This window comes from Papaver somniferum, chromosome 5, assembly GCF_003573695.1.
Source record: "Papaver somniferum cultivar HN1 chromosome 5, ASM357369v1, whole genome shotgun sequence".
Taxonomy (NCBI): Eukaryota; Viridiplantae; Streptophyta; class Magnoliopsida; order Ranunculales; family Papaveraceae; genus Papaver; species Papaver somniferum.
The window spans coordinates 49,712,504-49,733,751 of record NC_039362.1 but is presented as its reverse complement, the minus strand read 5'-3'; the positions used below and the strand labels follow the sequence as shown (position 1 = coordinate 49,733,751).

The 21,248-nt window shown below is 36.5% G+C and overlaps 1 protein-coding gene and 1 long non-coding RNA gene across 5 annotated transcripts; both read left to right on the top strand.

Moving 5' to 3' along the window:
- Positions 1 to 1,151: 1,151 nt before the first annotated feature.
- Positions 1,152 to 8,558, top strand: LOC113281548. Of its 4 annotated transcripts, none has more exons than XM_026530327.1 (2): positions 1,152 to 1,502; positions 1,592 to 8,558. In XM_026530327.1, the coding sequence occupies exon 2, from the start codon at positions 5,618 to 5,620 to the stop codon at positions 6,923 to 6,925; it is 1,308 nt and encodes a 435-aa protein (XP_026386112.1). In that variant the 5' UTR covers positions 1,152 to 1,502; positions 1,592 to 5,617; the 3' UTR covers positions 6,926 to 8,558. The 4 variants fall into 4 exon arrangements, 2 of the variants coding, with proteins under 2 accessions (XP_026386112.1, XP_026386113.1); XR_003326220.1 differs by lacking the exon at positions 1,152 to 1,502 and having other exon boundaries at positions 2,278 to 7,186; positions 7,368 to 8,558; XR_003326219.1 differs by lacking the exon at positions 1,152 to 1,502 and having other exon boundaries at positions 2,278 to 7,212; positions 7,368 to 8,558.
- Positions 8,559 to 18,517: 9,959 nt separating this feature from the next.
- On the top strand, positions 18,518 to 19,058 carry LOC113277417. The gene is made up of 3 exons (XR_003324905.1): positions 18,518 to 18,536; positions 18,660 to 18,799; positions 19,008 to 19,058. It is a non-coding gene; the product is annotated as an uncharacterized LOC113277417 (long non-coding RNA).
- Positions 19,059 to 21,248: the final 2,190 nt, after the last annotated feature.

Genomic DNA, 21,248 nt, shown 5'->3' with positions numbered 1-21,248 from the left:
ATATTCCTATTCTTTCTTTCTGCAACTCCATTGGCTTGAGGAGTAATAGGTGGTGAGTATTGTTGAATAATCCCCAGTTTGTCACAGAATTCAAATACTTTGGTGTCCTTGAAATCGGTGCCACGGTCGCTTCTAATTTTCTTTAGTTTGCGACCCTGTTCACTTTGGATCCTATTAACAATAATCTTAAATTCACCAAGGGTTTCATTCTTATGAGCTAGGAAAGCTACCCAAGTGAATCTGGTGTAGTCATCTACCATAATTAAAGCATACTTCTTTCCTCCAACATTAGATTGTTGAACTGGTCCGAAGAGATCCATATGAATTAAATCAAGTGGAGCCTTAGTGAGAATATCTCGAGATGAATTATGGTGAACTTTCGTTTGTTTACCCTTTTGACGGGCACCACATACACCGTCAATCTTTGCCTTGATTTTGGGAACGCCTCTAACAAGTTCTTTTTTAATGATCTTAGTTAAGAGAAGATAATTGATGTGACCAAAACGCTCATGCCAAAGATGTGTAGATTCCACCTTAGTCAAATTGCAACAATTGCTAAACTGAGTATCAAGGAGATAACAGTTATTTTTACCACGAGTTCCTTGAAAAATTACTTTTCCAGTTTTGCCTACAATGTCACATCCATTTGCATTGAAGACAACTCTATGGCCTTTGTCATAAATTTGACTAATATAAAGAGGATTTGCAGTCATACCTTTGACGTATACTACATCATGGATTTCTGGAACACCGGAAAGCTTGATCGACCCTTCTTGCTAATGTAGCAACATCTCCCATCTCCGAAAGTAACTGGTCCTCCTTCAAAGTCACTTGTGGAGACAAACCACGAAAGGTCACCAGTCATATGTCAGGTACAACCACTGTCAAGAAAACATTGGAAGGGTGATGTTGATTTTAAGGCAAAAGCTCCCATACTAACACTACTTTCCTGTTTAGGATTTCTCGTTAGTGTTGTACACCTTTTTAGATAAGTAAACAATTGTTCAACTTTCTTGTGGAGATTGCTCACAACCTTTATACTTTTCTAAAAATGTGTACATGTATGTTTATTGTGATTGTGAGACTCACAAAACATACAAAGGCCAACATTAGTAATCTTATTTGAGACGTTCTTCCTTCTATTAAGTTTCTTAAAGTATAAACTTTGCTTAACACTTGACTTAATATGATCCTTTAGAGAGAATCAAACGAGTTATACAGCTAGTTCAATTTATTGCTAAAGGGTTGACTAAAAGGATCCGAAAATCGGGCGAAAACTGAGTCGACACAGTCTCCCTCCGATTCACAAATTATCCAATCAATCTTGACATATCCAGTGTCGATTTGTTAATTAATCAAGCTTTTTATTCTCGGATCTATAGATTAATCTTCTATAGTCCTCATTTATACCCACCAATTTCTACCAAAATCCCTATTTCCTTGTTAAATCCAAAACAAATGTGTTCTTGAATGACATTTGAATAATCTTTCTTCCTTACCTGGTAGATCTCCAGTGCTATTTGAGATGATGTTATAAGGTACGTATGAGCCTATCTAACTTATTTGTGCTAATACTTCTGTTCTTGTGCAGGGTATTCATTTTCATTTTTTCTTTTGCCGCTATGTTGACCTCCTTCTATTCGATTCATCATCTCCCTCCCTCTTCCCATCAAATCGTGGCCTCCAAAAACCCATTTTTTGATCCTGCTCAATACCGTTAATCCCTCTCTTTAGCCCTGTTTGCTGGTTTGTATTATGAATCCCTTTGAACCGAGACAGCTTCACAAACCCCAATCCACCCAATCACCATTCAAAGTAACTCTTAAATCATACTTGTGGTTTTTGAGTCTTGTTATTTATGAGTTAATGAATCGGTATCTAAATAGTTGGTGCAACAACCAAATAATCATTTCCTCTAGCTCTCAACCATTTCAGAGCTCTGATTGTAAAAAAGACAATGAATCAAAGATGATGGAGCAAAGAAGTGAGAAACGGGAAGTTAAAAATGATGATACAGGAAAATTAGTTAAAGAGTTAAAGAAGAACTATGAGATGGCAGTTGGAAAACAAGTAAAAGAAGGATGTTTTCTAGATTCTCCACCTGATACAGAAGCAAAAAACTCCCTACTTTGGTTGAGAGAAAACAACATAAGTTCAGTTGCTACTTACCCTAGGAGACAAAAGACGATGATGGAAAATCTTTGTGGCCCATCTCCAATTCCAAGTTTTAGAGTCTATGTCAGATATGATGAACAATGGATTGGAAAACATGTTTTAAGAAAAAGGCTAGCTGAATCAGCCCAGGAAGAAGAACCAGCATGGAAGATTCTCAAGTTTAGTACTGATTAAGAGAAATTGGAAGAAGGAGATGTCAATAACCCCTGCGGCTGGAATGTTCTCTACAACCCAAGTGAAACCTCAAATAAGATCAACCTCCCACATCACTGACCTGACTACAAAAGCCTTCCATCTAGAAAGTTCCCTGAACCCTTTAAATCCCAAAGCCACAATCAAGAAATGAAAAATTCAAAATCAATCTACATATCAAGACCCTCGATTGTAACCAGTGGCGTCAACATAGAGAAAATGAAGATGAATGTCCTCAAGAACAGCAATAAGAAGAAAGGAAAAAGGTGGGGGAATATCGTTAGGCCCTACACAACTATTAATGGGGGAGCAAGCTCGTTCAAGGATAACCAGGTAAGCCTAAATCTTACAAATTTTCTTTATACTCGTCCGATTATAGTTGATTTCAAGGAATTGATTAGGTGTGCTCAAAACATAAACTGCACATCCTCAATACACACAATTACAAGATATGTCACTTTTGTTATGCTTGGAATAGCACATAGCCATCTAAATGATCTTTGCAAACTAGTTCCCCTCACCAGTCCAGTTACCCGGAATTTCTCCCTCACCTTCTTGTTGTGGAGGGTCAATACAAAATTTTTCTTTATGGCCCTAAGTGTCTTAGCCTGGAACTGACAGGGCTTAGGAAAATCATCAACCCAATCTCGCCTGAAGAAACTTATCTCGGAACATACCCCAGATATCTTATTTCTCCAAGAAACAAAGAATCATGAAACCACTATCAATCCTCTCATCAAAAACCTCAAATTCTCCAACATGGTTATCATAAATCCAACGGGGATAATAGGTACTACAGGAGGGCTTGTCTTAGCTTGGTCTAGTAAAATATTCCAATAGCCAGAAAGATACTCTAGTTACGTGCAAAAAAAAAGTAAACAATCCTGGATGTTCTCGGGAGTTTATGGTTGTCCTTACAAAATCAAGAAACATGTTAGCTGGGAATATTTTAAAAACCTAACCAAAAATGTGGAAATACCCTGGTTAATAGCTGGAGACCTCAACTTTCACCCTTTTGAGTTCTGAGAAAAGAGGAGGTCCCCCTGACCAAAATGAAATCACCTTTTTCTGCAATATGATTGATTCTGCTGACCTAGTACTCCTAGGTTTTGTGGGATATAAATTACACATGGTTGTAGACACCCCAATTTTGCACGGTCACGAAAGTATGCCGCGAGATAGTATCCCAAATGGTCATAGGTGTCATAATCCTGCTAGCCCAAAATGATTGTTAGGAGTTAGAGACCCAAATAGTAAAAGTCCTAACTAAAAGCCACATGTACGCTGCAGAACTAGAGCATCCAACTTTAGCCAAGTGTTTTTTTTTCTTTTTTTTGCCGCAAACGGACAACAGGTTCATTTCATAAACCATGCACCCATTAATACCCGAGGTCCACCACCCCACTAGAGCTAGACGTCCAAGTTCAAGGTGTTGACACCAATATAGGAACCGAGTAACCAAAATGAGTTAGTCGCCCAACCAAAAGTAATATGTTGACATCCCGTTTAGCTTTGTTCCCAAGTCTTTCCATGTTAACAAAAATCCTAATTCCTAAGATTAAATGATATATTTTACAATTATGGTAAATGAAATAAAATAACTTTTAATATATGAAATAATATTTGTTAATTTGGAAATGATATTTAGATTTTTAATGTGAGCGGTCCAATCAAAGTCAATCAATTCTATGATTATGGTTAACGGAGAAACAATATATAGGGAGTTAGTTTTGGTGTTTAAGGGGGCTTTGAAAAAGATTGAGGAGAGAAATTTCGGTAAAAATAAAGAGAAACAAGTTTTAGGAGAGAAAATTGCTAGAGAAACAAGAGGCGTCATTTGATTCAATTGGAGTCTCGGATACGGTTTTGCGGCAGCTGCATTATCGTTGGCTTTCTTTTATTAATCTAAGTAACATTATAAATATCACGGAGCGATAACAGGTTTGCGCATTTTTCATAAGCTTCTTGTTCTCAATACTGTTGAATGAATAAAAATTGCGTAATGATAATGAACCAGGTTTAATATTTGGGTGCAACATATTTAAAGCTCACCAGCATTATTGTTTTGTCCTTACTTGCTTTGTTCTTTCTTGTTTTGTCCATGCACATTAGTAGAAGTGTAGAACTCATGAGCATTAGTGGTTTAGGCATACGCAACTTTCATGGATTTTCGTTACTATGAATCATTCTCTGTTAGCTATTTCGTCTTAATTGGTTAATTATAATAATAGTGTTTTGGATAATAATATTAATAATAGTTGTCATCATATTTGCACAGCTAGGATTAATTCATCATATTTGCATAGCTAGGATAATTTTTATTAATAGATTGAGATGATAATAATGATTTTTGAATAATAATAATTGTATCTCACGTTTTATAATAATAATAATAATTTGTGACCATTTTTCATAATAAAAATAATATTAATTGTGTCTTTGTTTGTGAGATCAGGTTTTTGCCGTTGGATAGATTGTTAATTTGAACACCGGAAGACAGTTATTAAATTTTGCATGAATTTATTATTTATATTTTATTTAAGTCAAAACCTTAAATATCCCGATTATAAAGTAGAGGCCAAGTTTCGGTTTGGACGGGCTAGGTGCCTCACACCTTCCTAACTCGTATCTTGATTCCCGGATTCTTTCTCTGTTTTCTGGACCAGTGTTTCTTTTGGGTCCCAACTCCCTAAGTTGGGTGGCGACTTCCCTTAATAATAATTTCCACGTGTATTGCCATTTAGATATTTTAGAGATCCTAACCGATTTCGAAGGTATCTACAGTGGCAACTCTGCTAGGGATTTTGAGAATCTAACTTGAAACATAATTGGGATTTTAGGGATTTGATTGGACACTACTCGGTGTTGCACACACACACACACTGCACGCACCCATTCACCTTGCATTTTCATTTTGCATCGTCCGAGTCCGAATCTTAGGAAAATCCGTGGTTAGTAAAGCTGCCTTTGGGCGTTATCAGTCGAACACCACAAGCCTTAGCCCAGTACTAAAGACTAGCCTTTGGCTACGTCTGCGGTATATTTTGCTAAGGTATCCCAAGCCTACCCAAGAGTTAGTAAAACCTGCATGCACGTGCATTAACTGCATTCATTAGTGCACAAAATCCGAGGCATAAGCACCCTTGTGTTACCATATATTTTTTTGTTTCCTTTGAAACATGAACATGACTATAGAATCCGAAATGAAGACACTGGGGCATTGTCATGGTTGCGCGAACAAATCCAAAAGATGTTGGATACCAAGTTCACAGAATTGGAAGTCGAGACCAAGAAGTTTACTCTCGAGGCCATTGCTGAGACTCTAGGAAAAAATCATGGGTCTGGAATGGGTGACAATGATAGAATTAATGGCGATAAAGTCAAAGAGGAAAATTTTGTAGAATTGGGAGAAACCACTGCACGTGAACAACAATTATCACGGAGGCTCAAAGAGGTTGAAAGGACCTTACAGAAAATTGATGGGAGTACAGTAGATATACATGGGCTATATCCTTATCCCAGTATTCGTTTACCTCCTGACTTTAAATTCCCAGATACGGACATATATGATGGAACTGGGTGCCCGAGAACACATATTCGTATGTATGTTGGGTACTTGAAGCCACTGGGTATTAATGATGGGTTGTTAGTCCAATTGTTCCAAAGGAGTTTGACTGGAACGGCCTTGAAGTGGTTGATGAAGACAGACCCAAGTCTAGTTTCGAATTGGCAGGATATGGTGGATATGTTTGTGAGACGGTTTATGTTGGTCCCTGAAATTCAGTTTACTCGGAAACACTTAGAGGCGGTCAGACAAGAACCCAATGAGGCATTAACAAAATTCTTTCCACGTTGGAGGACCAAGTCATTAGAGATCGATGAGATATTAACCGAACAAGAGATGGTAGATATTATAGTGAACTGTTTGAACCATGAATATTGGAACCGGCTGATATCGTCTTACCATCCAACATTACACTCTTTATGGAAGGCGGGTTCACAAATTCAAAATGCATTGGACACGGGCAGAATGATAAGGTTGACCAATCCGGAGAACTCTAATGGGAATAATAATGGAGGAACCACATTTATGGACGAAAATCAAGTGAATACCATGACAGTTGTGTCAGTAATTGCAGTACCTGGAGGACCACACCAGGGGCAGAGCCAGAACTGGAATCAGGGAAGATATGGACGTCCTCAGAGGAATTTTGCAGAGGAAAAGCACCCATTAACTTATCATAAAAAGGAACCCGAGGTCGATTTTGTTTTGGCAGAAAATGAAACAAATTTAGCCGACTCAATCTACAAGAAAGAAACTGCGGTGAATCGGCCCGTCCACATCAGTGAACTGTTCACGGATCAGGTACAAACTGTGAACTCATTTAAGTCAACAACTAATCGTCCTGTTGTTTTGTCTGAATTAATGGCAGATTATTATGGAGTCGAGCAACCGAAGAACGTGCCAAATTCCAACGGATTCCCAGCAGAGCATGTGCATATCTCTGACCTTCTACCAAAGCAGAACGCACCTGTTAGGCATGTGCATATTTCATAGATCTTGTCTTATCCCGTTCAACCATCAGTGAGTCCAGTTTACCTCTCAGATATCTTGCCTGCTGATTCAGTACATGCAACAAATCAATCTTCATCTACAAGGTGGAATCCGTTCAAAAGTGAGGGTGGTGATGAAGTTCAAAATGTAGCAAGAAGCAGACCCATTTACATGCCACCTCATCTCAGGGATAAAAATACAATTCCTCCTACACAACCATCAGCCGGGTCGAAGTCTACAAGACGAGAGGATGAACGAAAAGTGGTAAGAACAAATAGAGGCTCAATCAGGTAAGTCTCTAACTCATTCTGTTCAATCAATCAGACCGATTAAGGGTAATCACCTGAATTTGTAAATAAGTCGTCTTTTATTTCCAATTTTCAAAATATTTCAAAAAGTCCAAAAAAAATTTAAAAACTAAAAACCAAAAAAAAATTGTTTGCAGGTTGGAAAATAATATACTTGGTATAAATAAAGTGTTTGAGAACACTGACAAGCCATGGGGACTGTGGAACCACCAAAAATAAAAACCTGAACCGGCTAAAGAAGTAAAGTTTGTCAATCAAAATAAGGAAAATCAACCTTTAAGGGAACCTCAGAGAAAGAAGATGAATACGACCGAAATGTGGATACAATGCAAGAATGTGCCAAGACAAAAGATAGAAGTAGTGAATTTAGTAGAAAAGAAACCACTACAGTTAAGACCACAATGGATGTTGAAGACCTGTGATAAGAAAGAAGTGAGATTCAAAACACATGAAGATGAGATTTTTCTACTAAATAAGAGCAAGACGACGAATCCACTACTTGAGGAAATGGTATCTTACAAGGACGTGTTATTAAATTTGAAAAATGATGGAGCAGCTTATCAAAAGTGAAAGAACGATTTTCCCTGCATAAAGGAAGTGAATGATCAGAAGACAATAAATAATAATCGGAGCATAAGGTTCAAGGAAACAATTAATCAGAAGGTAATGAATAATTTTCCCAGCACAAAGTTCAAGAAAGATATCAATCAGAAGATAATGAATAATTTTCCCAGTACAAAGTTCAAGAAAGATTTTAATCAGAAGACAACAAATGATTTTCCCAGAAAAAGGTTCAAGAACGCAATTAATCACAAGGAAATAAATGATTTTTCTAGCATGAGGTTCAAGAAAGCTAATAATCAGAAGACAATGAATGATTTTCTGAGTATAAGGTTCACGAATGCAGTTAATCAGAAGGTCATGAATGATTTTTCAGATACATGGTTCAGGAAGATGGAGAAAGAAGAATTTCGGGAAGATTTGAGAATCATACAGAATAGAAGAATTGTTCAACCATTTGATCGGGGCAGCCAACATGATCCAGGCCCGACAAGTGTTACTCGACCCAAGAAATACCATACCTAGGTAAGTGCTCAAATCTATCTAAGGGCGACAAATGCTCATAAAACTGAAGGAGTTTTTTTAGAGGTCCAATATCTCTCTCATAATGTCATAGTCTAGGGGCAGAGTCGTCATCATGTTTTGGCCCCTTTAGTCAGTCGGTCAAAAAAATATTAGGGGCAGAGTCGTCATATGTTAAGCCCTTGTCCAAAAGAATTATTATTTTCAGTTTTATAGTGTCAAAAAAAAGTCTACTAAGGGCAGAATCGTCATTAAGTTAATCCCTCGTCAAAAAAAAAATAAATCTAGGGGCACCGCCATCATCATACTGGTCCCATGTCATTAGAGTTTCAGTCTTGAATTATCGTGTTCGGTCTTCTAAATAATTTAGTGAGAGATATGTTAGTCCATTTGTGTGTCGGCATCAGTCAAGTAAGTCATCTCCTAAAGTTCTATGAGCAACGGACGTCCAAACGGATAGATCTAAAAAAAATATATATATATATATATATATATAAAATAGATGAAAAGAAAAAAATGAAAAATGAAAAAAAAAAGACAAAAAAAGGATAAAAAAAAGAAAAGAAATGGTTATTAAACAACCACTTGGGAAAATTGAGTAGCACTTAAAAGAGATTGAGGAAAAGAAGAGTCGTGTGAAGGAAATCGAGATTTGAAGCATCGAGTGTCATTCCTGGAAAGCAGCAAGATCGTGAATCGTGTTTACAGTTTGAAGCCAATTGATGAAGTCAATTATAGCTGGGAGATAGCTGGGAATATTGACAGATTTGAAAATTTGGATGAGGACGGTAATATTTTTTGTGGCATCTATCAGACACGTGGCAGGTCAGGATTCCTAAACCTTTGTATATATTGAGTATTTTGTTTTTCAAAATTATTTTCTAGGATTTGTTTTCTTATTTAAATAAAATATATATCTATATAAAATAAAAAAAACAAAAAAAAATATATAATAATAATTTGGATTGCTTAGTATTTATTAGGAACATGTGCTACTAATAGCTCCTTTGCAAGGTCATCAATTACATGCTTTCTCCAGACTTTGGACGCAAAGCTCGAAGGGAAAGTGAGGATTACTTTCTACATAAGGATTGTGGCAATCAAGAATGCTCAGAGTAAATTATTTATCTAAGGCTCCATATGGATCGTAGAAAGGACAAGAGATGACGAAAATATTTGTGTAGTTGCAGGAAATCCTACATTACACCCCTCACAAGATTTCATTAACATTCAACTCATTTTAGATTAACAATCTTAATTTTATCGATGAATCTTTGAACAATCTTACAAGAAAAGATAAAGGAATCAAGAATAACCACTGCTCTAGATTTTATCTCTCCTATTACTTGATTCTCAATCAGAAAAGATCTCTCTTTTCCTTTACAACTGAACGACTATTTACAGGGAAATACATAGTGGATGACAGCTAATCTGTCCTTTATTTTCGGATATAGCTTGCGACATTCTCGCAACCTTATGAATGTTAATCTCGCAAACTCTCTTATTTTCGCAGAATCATCACATTTTTCTCATGATTTTAGCCGACGTCGTTTATTATGTCATTTCTGAAATTGTTCTGCGACGCTGTTGTGTTGTTGATAATTTCGCTGAGGCATTATTGCTGCGAGATTCTGATCCTACATCTTGCCTCTTCTCATATCTTCTCTGCAAAGTAGAGAATGATGTGAGAAGTGCCGCAGCTGTTCATCTCTTCATATTCTGCATTTATCACACGTATTCTTTCTTCCATCTGTTTCTTGACACGTCTTCTGTAACCGCTGCTTTTCAACCGCTCACGTATTTTCGTCTTAATGGTGTTTATTTCTTCGAGTAAAAAATCTTCTTTATATATTCTTCTTACTCTTCTTTCCATTTTCTTTTTACTTTCTCTTCTATTTTTATTCTCTCATCTCTGCAACTCTATTGTTCTTCCGTAAGTTCTGCTACTGTAATCCTTCCCTCTTCAATCTTCTTACTTTTTATTCATTTCCATACTCTATATTCAAATATGCCTCCAAGTGGCCATAAACATGAGAAAAACTTAAAAGACGTCCAAAAAGATCTTGCTGAGAAAGGTTTCATACTTTCTACCATTCCTGGTGAAAGTGCCAAGTCAATTCTTTCTATCAAACTTTTCTATGATCAATATTGTGATGATCAATCAATCATAATTTTGCTAGGTCAGATTCTCGCAGGTCTCCTCATTCCTCTTTATGACCCAGATATTCCTCTATTCTATGAAATTCTCGCTCATTCGGGATTTTCGCGAGCTATCTTTCAATTGAGTGGGGATTGCATCCTTCTGATGTTAGAGTTCGCTAACCGTGGTGCTGGTAAAGGATCTCTGTACTCCAAAGAACTTAGGGATCCTAAATTCGCAGACCTGGAGACAATTGCTGAGAAATACACAGTAGCGAGTTTCTTTGAAAATTATGAATTGATCTCCATGAAGAAAGACAATACTCGCTGGGGTATTCGTTTGAAAAGGAAAGATAACATTGATGAAGATAAAATACTCATGCAAGACATTGATTGGAATTGTGGTAAGAACACAACTCCTGCCAATCCAAAGATGATAAATGGTGTGTTTTTCCCTTGATGCTAAAAGGACCTTACATTGCTGGGTCAAATGTTCTTCCTGAGAATCTCGCTACCTATCAACCTTGGGTATTCTCTTGGCCCGAGAAGGAGAAAGAGGTATATTTCTTCTAGCTTAGCTCACTTTATATTTCTTTATTTTTCTTTATTCTTTTGTTCGCTGACTCTTGCGACATTCTACAGATCCAAAAATTTAAAGATAGTTATAACATGACTGGGAAGGCTAGTACCTTGTTAGATCTTCGCTCATACACAGATGAGGTAAGAAATATTCTCTTATGATTTTAAACAGTATAATGTTGCCTCTATTTCTTATTTCTATCTGTTGTGAAGATTATTGCTGAAATAGAAGAGTCTGCCAATGTTGCGAAGATTGGTGATAAAGGCAAAGGTGCTCTTCGCAGGGAAAAACCAACTGCTCCTCCTTCAAAGAAAAGAAAAGTTCGTTCTTCCTCTCCTTCAAATATTCCTTCTCATGAAAACTCCGAGAATGATGAGGATAATGATGACCTTGCTGCAAATGAAGATTCTCCATCTGAATCTTCTATGGCTAAGCTCTCTGGACTCTTTTCTGATTCTTTGCAAGGAATGGGAGATAGTAATTTCGCTAACACCTGTAAGGCTCTCGCTACAATTTGCGATGTTCCTTTGCTGGATGGTGATAATTCTCTTCGTGGAGTTTCTAGATCAGTGACTCCCAATTTCCTGCATTCTCTTAATAGTCTGGTATGCTTTCATCCTTTTACTTCTTCATTGTTGTAACTCAAAATCTCTTTCTATTTTAATACTTTTTATAGTTTCTCGCAGGATGGAAAAGCTTCTTTCGCTGTTGCCTCAGATCTAGAGAGGAGATGCGAAAATCTTAAAAAGAAGAATCTTCAATTTCGCACAAAGAATGAGGAACTGGAAGCTGAAGTCAAATGTCTTCGCGAGAAAAACAGACAACTAGAAATTGATTCTTCTTCGTATAAGAACAAAATCTCTAGGATTCAACAAGCTAATAATCAGCTTTATGGTATGTTACTTTTCTCCTTTCCTTTCATTTATTCGTCCTGTTGTTTTATCTTATTTAATTGATCCTTTTTGCAGACATTTATGGTCTTTCTGATGAAGCTACCATTCTTCGTTCATTTCCTAATGCCTTGAATAATGATACCCTTCTTGAGCGTCTTAATAAATCTTTAAATAGTTTCTCAAATGATAAAATTTCATCTCTTTCCCTGAACGAACTAAGATCCAAATTTCGCCTCTTAGAAATTGACCATAGATCTAGTTTAGGCTTAGCCAACCGATTTAAGCGTCCTTTTCTTAATTCTAAAGAGAAAATCAATGAGTTGAGAACCAAAATTAGCAGTCTCACAGATGATAAGGATCGCATCTCTGATCAAGGTGCTAAGGCTTTGGCGAAATCCCAAGAGACCCTTCTTGAAGTTCAACTTGAACGAGATGAAGCTAACCGCAAGAATACCGATCTCTGTGAAAGAGAAAACCAAATTCGTTCTCGTCTTCTCATAAGTAATGAGGATGAATTCGCTTGGGATGCGAAAATTTTAGTTGATGCCAGAAAAGATTTAGGTGTAAATGTTAGTCTCCAAGTTGAGCATACAGCCTTGATTAGAGATATGATTTCTGACGAAGAAGGTTATTAACTGTTCTCCAATACTAATCTTTTGTTTCTTATGAATTTTCATCAAGTTATTAATTGATTTCCTTTTGCTCGCAGATTCTGAAAGTAGATATCACAAAAAGATTGAGGAACTTGATGCTGAAAAAGTGGAACTCGCAAAGAATCTTTCTTCTCGCAACGACAAGTATTCTAGATTAAAGAATCAAATCAAGATCACTGTTGCGAACTTTAAGAATGATGCTATGCATTTTCGCAATCAAACTATTCAAATGGTTTGTGATGACCATAGTATTCCTCATTCTGATTATCCTTGTCTCTTGGAGGAGATCCCAAAGAACATTCCAAGTCTGATTATTTCTGATAGCGAAGCTGATGATGAAGAATCTGATAGTGATGAAGGTTCTGATGGAGATGAAAATTCTGATGCAGACGAAGAAGGGAACAAGTCTGATGAAGATGATGAAGGATCAACTAAGAAGTAGTCTTTGTTTCTTTCTTTAATCTTCTGTAATACTTGTACATTTATTCCTCCTTTCTGTATATTTGTGAATTCTTTTGGTTTTCCATATTCCTTAATATATGAGTTTCTTTCATTTTGACCTGCATTCATTAAAACAATTCTTCCTTGCAATAAGGTTAATCAATATAATCATTAATTTTTTAATTTTTGCGTAAATCTATCATGTGGAGACAAATAACATTTTCTAATTTCATTCATTCCCATACTTGCCTCTGTTATTTGTGTCCAAATGAGAGATTTTGCAGATTTTTCTTATTTTGTGCCTCAACTTCGCAGTTGTTTATTTATAATTTCGCAATCTTATACGAAGTGAATTTCGATTCTTTTCAAAATTCCGTTCTTGTGTGGTCTTATTTTGCCTTCCTAATTAAAGGTCTTATTATGCCACCTCTTGTCATTGCGACAAAATCGCAGGACGTTCTTGCACTTTCATGTAAAAACCCATTGATCTTGCCTTAAATTTTTCTTTTGTATTATGGCCTCTTCAGAAATGTTGCGACTATATGATAGGCCTAAATATTCTTGCGAAAATAAAGCCCCATGAAATTGCCGTCTTGCGACGAAATCGCAGGACGTCTTCGCACTTTCATGCGAAAACCCATTGATCTCGTCTTATCTTTTTCTTTTGTATTATTGCCTCTTCAGGTTTGTTGCACAAATATGACAAGCCTTAATACCCTTGCGAGTAAAAAGCCTCATGACATTTGCGTCTTAAGACACTTATCAGCTCCCTAATGGAGGGTGCCGCCCTTATCTCCCCCCTGGTTTCCCCTTCAAGGAGGCGTACTTCTACCATACAAGGTTAGCTCCTCCCATCCAGTCTTAACAACAACCAGTTGTTTTCGCAGCCTCTTATCCCTTTTACCTATAGGGCCTATGGTTACGAGACTGCACCCTAAGTGGGGTTTTCTTCGGGCCGAGTGCAGTATAAGCCAAGATTTGTCAAGATTTGCAAGGTACGCTTCAAACGCCCCTGGAACTCTTGACTCAACCGTGTACCTCGGCGCCTTGATCAGATTCTGCACTCCTTGGGAGAGTCCTTGTTACCTTAGTCGCCCAACCTAAATCATATGCTTAAGCTGAGAATCCAAGGTGCCTCTCCTGGATGGGTTTTATTGACCCAAATCTCCATGACTCAGGTTCCGGTGGCGGTGTAGCCTTTCCCTGAGCCATGCAACAGGTACCCCCTTATATGACTTACTTTAGGTCTTACATTTGCCTCTTGCGAAATTGTATTCGCGAACTAGGGTGTACGCCATAAAGGTTCGCCCCTTTCTCTTTTGTCATTGTTCTCTGATTGTCTTTTGTAGAATTCATTATCTCTGCGAGATTCTTGCACATCATCATATTGTATTTGCATTTCGCAATCTCAATTTTGTCATTCAATAAAATGTACTTTTGAGAATTTTATTTATTGCGAGAGTGTCGCAACAAATCAATCATTCATACATTACCTTTGTTATCCTCTGCTTCTTTGTTATTTTGTGTTACTGTTTCCTAGGTAATGGTATGTTCACCATTTTTTATTCTGAGCTAGCATTAGTTTCGCAACATCTCTTTTTCATTTCTTTCGATTGCATCCACCATCAACCTCTCACTTCTTTGTGTATCTTTGATTTTGTGTCGCCAATTTTCCTTCTTGTTTGCTCTCCCTTCGCAAGATTCTATCTCAGTTTCGTAACACCTCTTTCCTTCAACCCAATCTCCCTTTATGACTCCTGCACCGCTGGGGTGAGGGAATTTGATGCACTGGTGAAAAGTTGAAGCTACACCTAGAATCCCATGTAGCCAAGGTCGACCAATTAATGCATTGTAGGGTGATTCTACATCACCGACACAGAATAGGATTTCAGAAGATATTCCCTTCAATGGAATTCGCATAGTAACCTCCCCTTTAGGCTTGTTGGCAGTACCATTAAAACCATATATCTTAAATGTTGATGGTATAAGATCATTATCTCTTCCTCCCATAGTTTTATAAGTATGATAAAATAAGATGTTCACAGAGTTTCCAGTATCGATTAGAATCCTATTAATTGCCCATGAATCTTCAGTTTCATCATCCTCATCTTCTTTCGGTTTTGGATTAATTTTTAATTTTACTACCAATGGATTATCATGTACCTCTTCACCTTCGGGGATTTCTTCTGCGGTAAAAAAAATAATCTGTTTCTGCCATTCCTCTAGTGGCGAGATTTTCGCAATATTCATAATTTCTCTTCCATCGTTATCTCTTGCGAACACTCTACTCAAAACATTGTCATGAAAATCTTCAATTGTCTTGTATGAATGTACGATAGAGTGATAGAATAGATTCTTTGCATTTGCACCAACTTCTATGAAGAATGTTTCCTTCTTTTTCACCGTGTTTACTTTGTGATGTTCTGGTGGTGCTGACAATGGTTGAGATTGTGGGTGCCCTACCAAAAAGTGGTTTAGTTTTCCTTGATCTATCATTCTCAGAATAATTTTTTTTACATTTATGCAATCATTTGTAGTATGTCCATGAAAATGATGATAAGAACAAAACTCCTGACTTCTGTGGTTTGGAGGTGGTTCCGTTCCCATGTTCCATGGTGTTGGTATATTCTCCATCAAAATTATAGCTTCCCATATTTTCTCCACACTTGCATTTAGAGGTGGCATCTTGATTTCTTCCCATACTACCTTGTGACCTCCTTGTCCTCTATTATAGTTTTGTCTTTGACCTCCATAAGTTTCTTGTGGCTGATCGAGTCTTTGAATCTTGTTATTTCCACCACGATTGTAGAAATTTCTTTCTCCTTCATACTCCTCTTGATCTCGGCTTCTCATAGCCACCAGTTTCTGTTGATTGTTACCTGTCACCTTCTCTTGTTGTACTTGCGAAGTATTCTCCACTGTGTTTATTAGCTTGGGTAGTAAGCTTGCATTCGCTGTTTGTGAACTGGTATTCACAACTGGGTATGATTCCATTTCACTTTGCGTTTCCTCTAGAGCAATATATTCTTCTTGAAGTTCTCGCAATTCAGTCATTGTGATCGTATTCTTGACTCTGAAAATTTGGACATACAATAGGTTGGTTGCAAACATAACATTGATGAATGATAAGATAAGATATCTCTCATCTATACGGCCAGCCATTTCGCTACACATAGTCCTCCATTTTTTAGTTAGGTGCTTCAAACTTTCGCCAATCCTTTGTTTTAATCCAAACACATCTTCAATACCAGGTCGCGAAGAATTATTACTTATATATGCCACCAGGAATGTAGTCTGCAAATGATTGAAGGATGTTATTGTATTCTTTGGTAGACCTTCGAACCATTTTAACGCCTCCCCTGTTAAGCTGGATGCAAAATACTTGCATAATACGACATCATGATTTTCCCATTGCAGCATACACCTAACATAGGCTTTAATATGTTGAATTGCACAAGTTGTTCCATCAAAAATGCTGGTTAATGCGGGCAAATTGCATTTCAGAGGTATTCCTCCTAGTTATACTTCCCTTGTAAATGGAGTTTTCGCAGCTCTTCTATAGCTTCATCCAATTGTCTTCTGCCTACTTCTCCTCTATTATTTAGCATTCCTCTCATTTCTTCTAACTCTTTCAAGATTTGTTTATTTACACCTGAATTTTGATCCATTGGTCTTTTTAATTTCGCCTCACTTCTTCTGCGTTCATGTCTTTCTTCTCTCGCGAAATTTTGCATTTCTTCTTCATTATCCTCATCTCGTCTTCTTCTGCGAGTCTCGTCTTCATCTCTATCTTGGATTCACATATAATGATGTCTCTTATTTTCTCCTTCATGATTTTGTTCATTTCTTATTAATTCCATTCGCTGTCTTTCAGCCATCCTCTGTATTCTATCATACTCTTCATTGATATTACCGTTATTCCGATACTTTGGTAGAATTTAATTTTAATTATTAAACGGGTGGAGTTAGACGTTCTTCATGGGAGTGGCTTATGAGTAGTTAACTTGAGTTTATAATTTATGTTATATTTACCAACTGAAGTTCATTTTTTAGTACTTGTTAATTTAGTGGACTTCTGTGAGATCCTAGATAGAAAGAGGAGAATCATTTTGTCTCAACATCTGATCTCTAACTAAACCACGCAGAGTATTAGCTCTAGTTAATCCACTAGACTAGTGTAGTTCTAGTTTGGAGTAACTTTCAAGATACTTTAGTAGCACAAGAATATACTGTATTAATCTTCGAAAATGTGTGGATCTTACATGGTTTGTTTTCAGGTTTTGGATTTCAGTAGCTTTGTTTTTAGTCGTATATTTCCCACAACCATAAGTATACATCGAATAAAAATCTATTCTCTAGGGGCAAGGTCGTGTGGTAAGCCTGAGTGTGTGGCGGAAGTCCTTGTCATTCTAGGAAAGGTAATGAGCACATCTGGAATCTGGACCTCTTAATACAAACTAGTGATTCAAAATTCGTGTTCAATTTCCTTTGTTTTAAGAGATTATTAACTGTAACTTCTAGCTTCTCTATCTCCATATATTCATTAGGGATCTCATCATAGAATAACGAAGTAACCAGGAGAGCATTTTCTCTCTACCAACTTGGGCAGCTATCTTGATAGGAGTCCTACAAGATATATTTTTATATTAGCAGTGAGGTTATAAAAAAGCATAAATAGGAAATAATGTGTTATACTAGAACTTTGTACTACAGAACTATGTTATAACAGTTGAGAACATTTAGCAAAGTTAGGTGTTGGATTGGTTTTCATATTATGGCTATAGTGGTCTTTTGGAATGAACAATCAGGGCATTCTATTATAACCAAATGTTGTTTGAGTAATGACTTGGTAATTGATGAAATATCATTTCTTTCTAATTATTAGGTGTCGTTTTGTGCTCGCAATGCCAAGGTAGTTTCCTTGGAAAGGCTTAGTGTAAGGTCTGGAACACATGCATCGCGCAGTTGAAGTTGTGTCAGGTTCGGTTCTGTTCTTACATTTGCCTGTCCTATTTTTCCCTATATCTTAAAATATTTTTATTATTTACATTACTCAACTAGAATTAGGCTAGGTGATTTTGGATGCTACCAAGATGATTCAGTAAATTATTATATAATCATTTTCATTGTTGCACTGTAAGTTAAATATTTAGTGTTTTGCTTTATATGTACAAAGAGATTTCATATTTACATGCCACTATATATGTGTAACTGCTGGTTACACATGCCACTATGCATGTGTAACTCTCAGTTACACTACCCATATCCATGTGTAAGTCCTAGTAGTTACACATGCTAAAAATGAACAACAAAATTGTTTTTTGCATCAATTGATTTTGCATTTCCGAAGTCATTGTTTCGTATGAAACCTTACCTGATGGTAAGAGTTCAAATCTTTTATTTTGAATCTTAGATTATCTTTGATTAATCATGGTGGTTCGTCCATGCAGATGCCCAAAGCCAACAGTTGATGCTATAGGAGGACTTGCGCTTGGAGATGGTTTATAATTGGAAATGGTTAGTGATTTCTGCTAACTAGTAGTTATATGGATGTGTAACTAGTAGTTACACAAGCTATATGGATATGTAACCACTAGTTACACATCCTGGGATATAAAGTTTATGTTTTATATATTGCAGGTTCTTATGAAAAGGTATATCATGCATATTGGAATGACTAGATAACATTGGTTGGCAGTTGCTTTATGGCCATCTTGTTCTCAGTAAAGGACCATCATTCAGTTTGGATGATGATCTAGCTAAAGAAGCGAGTAAAGCAGGTTAATTATTTATCCTAAAACCCTCTCCCTCGGATCTTCCATAAAAAGGAAAAAAACTATTCAATGCACTCAAATTATTTTTGAAGTTTTTCTTTGTGAGTAGCTTAGGAACAGAAGCAAACGATAGCAGAAGAGGTTGCTTCAGTGCTTAGTATTGGTGTTGATCTTAATACCATGCCGATTAAAAAGTTTGTTTATTTTATTTCAGATCGTAACAAAAGAAATATGAGAGAGTTTGGAATATAATACTTTTGAGTTTTCGTTCAGCTCTGAGAAGATGGTAACTACATTGCGCGTTGGGGCAGAGTATGCTGGAGTTTCTGTACGGAACTGCATGCTTATTGCTGGAGGCCAATCTGGTGTATCTGAATGTTAATGCATAGTCATGCCACGTATCGTTCTGCGGAGCAGGTCTGTGGTTTCTTATATACATCAACATACATTATACGTCTATTGTACAGTTCATGATTTGATCATATTTGCAGAGTGTTATAACTTGGCAAGATAAATGGACTTGTAGCTACTAGTTACATGTGATAATTAGATATGTAACTCATATATACACATGCTAATTAGATGTGTAGCTACTAGTTACACATGCTAATTAGATGTGTAACTTATAGATACACATGCTAATTGGATAGAATATAAAGTCTATGTAATATGCATGATGATCGTTTGCTAGAAAGTGATGGTGACAGTCGTCATAGGTAATTATTTGATTTCAGTTTATTCTACAGTTAAGATTCGATTTCAGTAAAAGCCATATTTGATTTAAACGAAGGAAATTTAGTTGCTATTATACCTAAAATGCTTGTTTAACTAAGAAATATCATTAACTAAAGACATAATTGAAGAATCTGGATTAGCTGAATCATTAGGACTTTCAGTTTTCTTAATGTATGAGAAAAGTATTGGTGAAGCTTCTAATTGGGTTGTTTATTTTCCCGTTTACATATGTGTTGGAAGTCTTTATTGTTTGACCACCTTATCAAGGATGCGATAGTTCATGAATTGACCTCATATTTCGACGTTAACTTCGTATTGCATATAGGACAATTTGAGCTTCATATCATGGAGGGAGAGTTTGCTGATCCTCAGATTGTAGTTATGCTTGGTGAAAACGGGAAAGGGAAGATGACATTTGTTTGCTTGCTGGTACACTTATTTAGATCCCTCTCTTGTTGTTTTTAGTTTCAAATTCTATGTCTAGACTGCGCATTTATTCACATTACACAAGTAGGATGTATGTGTAACTTCTAGTTACACATGTTATATGCTTGTGTAACTCCTAATTACACTTGTAGGATGCATGTGTAACTCTGAATTACACTAGACAGATGCATGAGTATCTTCTAATTACACGTGCTAAAATGAACAAACCTTGTAACCAAAAATTACGCATGCCAGTTACACAAGCTTTATGGATGTGTAACTGCTAGTTACACATGCTAATTGGATGTGTAACTATGAATTGCACATGCTAATTAAATGTGTAACTGTGAGTTACACATGCTATGTGGATGCGTATCTGTTGCATATGCTTATACTTTGGTGTGTTTGATGAGCACTTTTTTTGAGTTTGTAAAAAAATTGAATTCTTGCAGCAAAGTTGTTTCTTAAGCTCTGGTTTTTAATTACTTGATTTCACATCTCCTTATGATAGAATGTGATTTCGTGTAGGTGAAACTGAATATACATTGTTGTATGTATTGTTCATTTTAATCTTATAAATACTGATTGCGTGTTGTTATATTTCAAGTTTCAGATAACTTCATAAAAGCTAATTGCTTAAATGTGATAATGGTCTCGCTGGAATTGGAGTTGACGCTGAATACACAAATCAGATGCATGTGTAACTCTCAATTACACTAGATAGATGCATATGTAACTCTCAATTACAATAGACAGAAGCATGTGTAACTAGAGAAATTATTGTAAATGAATATTAAAGTAGTACATGTATTTTTTTTTTGTATGCGTTCTTTTTTATGTCTATTTTTTTTGATGTGTAACTTTGCATGACACATGGCATAAGGATGTGTAACTTCTGGATACACATGCCATATGCATGTGTAACTTCTGTTTACACATTCACACTATACTTTAATAATTTTGAGCTTAGATTTAATAATTTTGGGCTTAAATTTAAATTTTATTTAATTTTGGGCTTGACAATATATAAAAGGGCATGGATGTCTTTTAATAACTCGGGGCCTAGATTTAAACTTCTTTTAATTAAGAGCCTCATATTATGGATAAACCATGGATCGGGCCTTAACCTAATTTCCTCTCTCATAAACCATGCACCCATTAATACCCGAGGTCCACCACCCCACTAGAACTAGACGTCCAAGTTCAAGGTATTGACACCAATATAGGAACCGAGTAACCAAAATGAGTTAGTCGCCCAGCCAAAAGTAATATGTTGACATCCTGTTTATCTTTG

Bases quoted from the DNA above. Each gene is read 5' to 3' on its own strand.
- LOC113281548 (XM_026530327.1), top strand. From the start codon at position 5,618: ATGTTGGATACCAAGTTCACAGAATTGGAAGTCGAGACCAAGAAGTTT.